The sequence below is a fragment of the Osmerus mordax genome, chromosome 24 (assembly GCF_038355195.1).
Source record: "Osmerus mordax isolate fOsmMor3 chromosome 24, fOsmMor3.pri, whole genome shotgun sequence".
NCBI lineage: Eukaryota > Metazoa > Chordata > Actinopteri > Osmeriformes > Osmeridae > Osmerus > Osmerus mordax.
Window position 1 is genome coordinate 7,913,617 of NC_090073.1, and position 4,737 is coordinate 7,918,353.

General features: G+C 47.5%; 1 protein-coding gene across 1 annotated transcript; it reads right to left on the reverse strand.

Annotated features, from left to right (window-relative positions):
* Positions 1-560: 560 nt before the first annotated feature.
* vsig8b (V-set and immunoglobulin domain containing 8b) lies at positions 561-4,527 on the reverse strand. Its single transcript, XM_067228112.1, has 8 exons — positions 4,444-4,527; positions 3,969-4,060; positions 2,946-3,115; positions 2,543-2,744; positions 2,017-2,169; positions 1,518-1,640; positions 1,197-1,335; positions 561-1,056 (listed from the first exon to the last, which is right to left on the reverse strand). The coding sequence occupies exons 2-8, from the start codon at positions 4,039-4,041 to the stop codon at positions 816-818; spliced, it is 1,101 nt and encodes a 366-aa protein (XP_067084213.1). The 5' UTR covers positions 4,042-4,060; positions 4,444-4,527; the 3' UTR covers positions 561-815.
* Between the last annotated feature and the right edge of the window lie 210 nt (positions 4,528-4,737).

Below are 4,737 nucleotides of genomic sequence, written 5' to 3' on the forward strand. Positions count from 1 at the left end.
ACCGACAGTAGTGGTTTAGGCATTTGTATAAGGCTTAAGGACCAAAGGTGAAGAGCTTCTCTGTATTCAAATATCCAGTGACATTACGGTGCCAGACTAGTGCAGCATAACAACCTTGCAAGACCGCAGCATCCTCTCCCAACCAGGGGGGTCCCCCATGCAAATGGCCTTCCTGAAGTTCTGGCCACATATTTACACAGCGTTCCTCATGATGGGAGGGGGAAACCACCTCCGGCTCACCTTCAGGCTCTGCTCTTATTTAATATTGGGCAAAGGTCTGTTGTCGTGGGCTTAAACCTTGGACATCAATAAAACATTGTGTCTGGCGGGCCACACATCGATTGTTATTCCGTGTTCTTCGATATGTTTTCAAATTTTATGATGTTCAGGATTATAGAAAATTATGCTATCGTTGCAAATGGGTTTGTCTATAAATAATTCATTTGACTCTACTTGGGAGAATCCTTAGAAGACCCAAGTAGTTTTGCTCACTCTGCAACCTGCAATGTTATTATCCTTACCAGGGCCTGCTCATATAGGATGGTCAACATATTTGATAAAAAAAAAAGTGTAAAATCTTTATTATACAAGCATATACAAAGCGTTACTTTCCTTTACTGATAATGTATTCACCAAGCAAAATAGACAGATCGATCTCATTCAAACTCATTTACAAGACAAAGTCAAAGACATTTAGGCAATTATTTTTTTTAAATAGCCTGCACATATAATATATTTGTCTTTTCTGAAAGTCCTAAAAAAAAAGTAGGGGTTTTCCTACTTCATCCACACCTCCGAGCCCAGCAGCTGTGTGTTTACACAGGGTAACCATAGCGACTGTCATACTTCAGGGGAGGGGGGTTCTGCCGGGGGGCAGGCTGGGGCGTGCCTCTGCCCTGGTCTGTGTGGATGCTGCCCTGGCCGGAGCCTGCTCTGCTGGACTGGGCCTTCCTGGCGGAGCTGAAGATCACCCCGGAGTGGGCGCGGTATCCCAGCACCGAGCGGTAGCTGGAGTTCCTGCTGGAGGGCCGGCTCTCGGGGGCGGGGGCGTCCTCCCTGGGGAGGGAGAGAGGGGAGCGGAGGTACAGGGAGGAGGGGGGGAGGTACAGGGAGGAGGGAGAGAGTGAGAGGCGGGTCACGAGGAGAGATCACACAGGACTCTGTCAGTGAGAGGTTAGGAACGTGGTCTCTCGTACCTGATCTCGTTGGCGAGCTCCTTCTGGTAGCGGCGCTTGTGGCAGCAGCAAATCAGCAGCCAGATGAGGAACAGCAGGAGGAGGAGCAGGAGCAGAGCACCAATCACAGCGCCCACAATCACCCCCACTCTGTCTGTGGCTGCGGAGAGGCAGGGAGGAGCATCACACACACATACCTGACAACTCTGAACAGACCTACCTACAGTACACAGCCTTACTGTAGACTGCAGACTGCCGGCCGGAGATTTCATTTGACCTTGGTTCTGTCGATAAGAGGTTGAGCAAACACTGAAATACCCAAGGGGTTGTGTTCCGACTTACGATTGTATGCATTCAGCGTGTATTTGCACTGTTGTTTCCCCACTGCATTCTGGACCTCGCACAGGTAGTTTCCCATGTAGCTCTCCGAGTGGTTCTTTATCATCAGCAGCCCGGTCTGTGGGTCTTTGGGAAACACACAGAACATTCAACGGGGTTCATTCGCACAACACAGACCTCAGCGTTGACTCAAAAACTGCTCATGTCATACAAAGCAACACTGTGTCCGTGTGTACAGAGAGACGAACTGAGAAGCATTACATTTACATTTAGTCATTTAGCAGACGCTCTTATCCAGAGCGACTTAAGGTAAGTAGAGGGACATTGCCCCTCGAGGCAAGTAGGGTGAAGTGCCTTGCCCAAGGATACGTCATTTGCACGGCCGGGAATCGAACCGGCAACCTTCTCATTACTAGCCTGATTCTCTAACCGCTCAGCCACCTGACTCCTGCAGGGAGTAGGGTGATAGCAATATGTGTAGCACGTGTTGTGGGAATGCTACCTTGTGTGGCAGTGGGAGGGATGGGCCCTCCACTCTCTCTCTTCCAGACGTATTTCAGAGGAGTGGAGCCCTGAGAGGACTTGCAGCGCAGGGACACCGTGGTCCCCTTCTCCTCACTGCTGTCCACCCAGCACTTGGGCTCGGAGGGGGGGACTGAGAAAGGGAAACAATGGACGTCAGACCTCACTCCACAGAAGGAATCTTGCGTCGATTTACAGTACCGTCACAATATTTGTCACATATATGTCTTGTCTTGTTTTCACTTCGCCTTGTTTTGTTAGCTTCTCCACAGAAATAGCGTGCCGTTTCCTTGCCAACGTTGTATTTTTGTGTGTATATTTCAGAATGTTCGGAACAAAAGGGTGGAGGCTACAAGGTGTGGCTGCTAAGGCAGAAGCAAGGTGTTAGAATTCCATCTTCATGACGATGCCTGAGCTCGTTGCAGGGGGGGTCGTTTTTAAAGGGTGAAACTGGCCAAACAGAAACCAGTCGGGTGGGGCGACAGACAAGTCAAGGAATTTCTCACCCATTACCACCACGGTGACTTTTCTCATATCGACGCCCGGTGCCTTCTTTACTTTGCACTGGTATGTCGCCGTGTCTGAGGCCAGTAACGAGGAGATCGAAACGGAGGCGTCTCCTTTCGTGGGATCTGCGACGAAACTCAGTCTGGAGGACAAGCTGGCATCCCCGTAATGCAACGTCTTCCCTCCTGCGTAAGATAAGATCTGGCACACAGACATCCCGTTCGGTGACAAAGTAAAACAACAACCTCCGCTTCAGCATATTTCTCCCAAAACAGGTTTTCCCACTAGCACAACGATGGCCCGTAGCATACCCCCATGTCTAAACGATATAAACCAATCATCCGCTTCCTCCTGTGGATTCTCATAACATCCTCGATTTCCCCTCCGGATCTGCTGCCTCACCAGTGTGTCTTTCTGGGTCATGTCCGGGCTGACATTGGACCACTCGATGTCCAGCTCCCCCGTGTCTGAGGAACCAGGTGTGTACGTGCACCCAAGCGTCACAGACTCCCCCTTGGCCTTCTGGATAGTCTGGGGGCCCGTAGATGTCACCTGCATGGCCTCTGTCACACCTAAGGGTTCAGAGAAAGACATAATGAAGACTGGTTCACTGCTACTGTCGGTAGACTTGATCCTGAAAAGCTGTGTATGAAAAAAAAACGGTGATAGTCAGAGACAAGTTAATCATCTTAGAAAAGGGACAATTCAAATAATTGCACGGTAGGCCTATTTCCGGAAATGTTCCTTTAAGTGGGCTTAGCTTTCTGTGACTCACGTCATTGTTTCACCTCTGCAACATTAATTGGACATCTGTGACACAGTAGACAGGAGGCCAGATGCATTACTGTCACATGAATAAGTGAGTTCATGTCCCCCAAACCACAGCTTAGACAGGAGCTGTGAGCACAGCCTGGACACATCCGTCCTCAACGCCAGACTGCAGGAGGTTACACCTGCTCTGAGCTTGGTGTGGACACCATTCAACACCATCTTAGATTGTTCTAGAGGCTTCCCACCCTCCCGCTGAAAAAGACACCCTGCTCATTTTAAAAACACAAAGATCCAAGACTGTTAAGGTGGCTGGGCATCACCGTCACCTGCCCCTTCTGTTTTGAACAAGCTGCAGAAAAGCGGCGGCGTTTCTGGAGCTTGCGTCGCTACTTCGAAATGACTTTGAAAATGATTATGAATGCATTATTCAAAGCTGAGTCGACGAAGAGGAGTTTGTGTATGTTCGGCCTCAGTTTTTAGATGCGTAAACACCATTACCCAGGTTGATCTCTACTTGTCTGAAAAGGTAACACTTTTATGAAAACCAAGTGAATTAGAGTCGGTTGGGTAAAGTGCAATGTGACTTGTGTCTGACGCACTGGGATGAAGGAAGAACAAATACCAGCTCAGAACATTTCACTCAAAATGACTCACCTGAATTCAAATAGTGTGTAAAAACAAACATCCCAGCCAACTGTAGCCAGAAGTGTGTAAAAAGCGTTCCCATGGCCAAACTGTTCGAAAACCTGTGGAACAGAAATGACACAAACAGATCTCTGAAACTACCTGCTTCATTTGAATAACTCTACAATACTTCCCTTTTTCCAGGCCTATTTCTGTATAGGGAAACTTGATTAAACTGCTTTCTACACAACTACACCATAAAACTACTGTGATAAGCAGTGGCCTGAAGCCATTGTTTTCCTTGTGGTAAGTACGTCTTTCTCTACGGTTTTAAAGTTTCTCTTTAAAGTTCCAGATAAATGATTAACTAGAGTAAACAAATGGGAACGCCAACCACTGTGAAGTAAGAACTGAGTTTCCTGACTCCAGAACAGATAATACAATAACACAATACCAAGAATTTCTGCAACGATCCATGTCAAATTGTCAAAGCAGTCCCAAATACCTGTTAGAAGGTTAATAATCCAAGTAGAAAGTATTCCTGTGAGGCCAAGCAGTAGGCCCAAGCGCACAAGTTGTGCTTTCTGTCTCCGGTCTCACTTGAAACTCAGCAACAGGTGAATTTCTGGAGGCCACGCCCCCCCCTACCTAAACTGTTGTTCTATTGGAAGGTTTGGATTTTACGTTTCAACAGGACTACAAACACATTATTCCTGCATCATTTGGACTCAAATAAATTAAAATGTAAGCAGAATATGAAAACATTTAACATCATCAAATGTACATGTACAAATATATT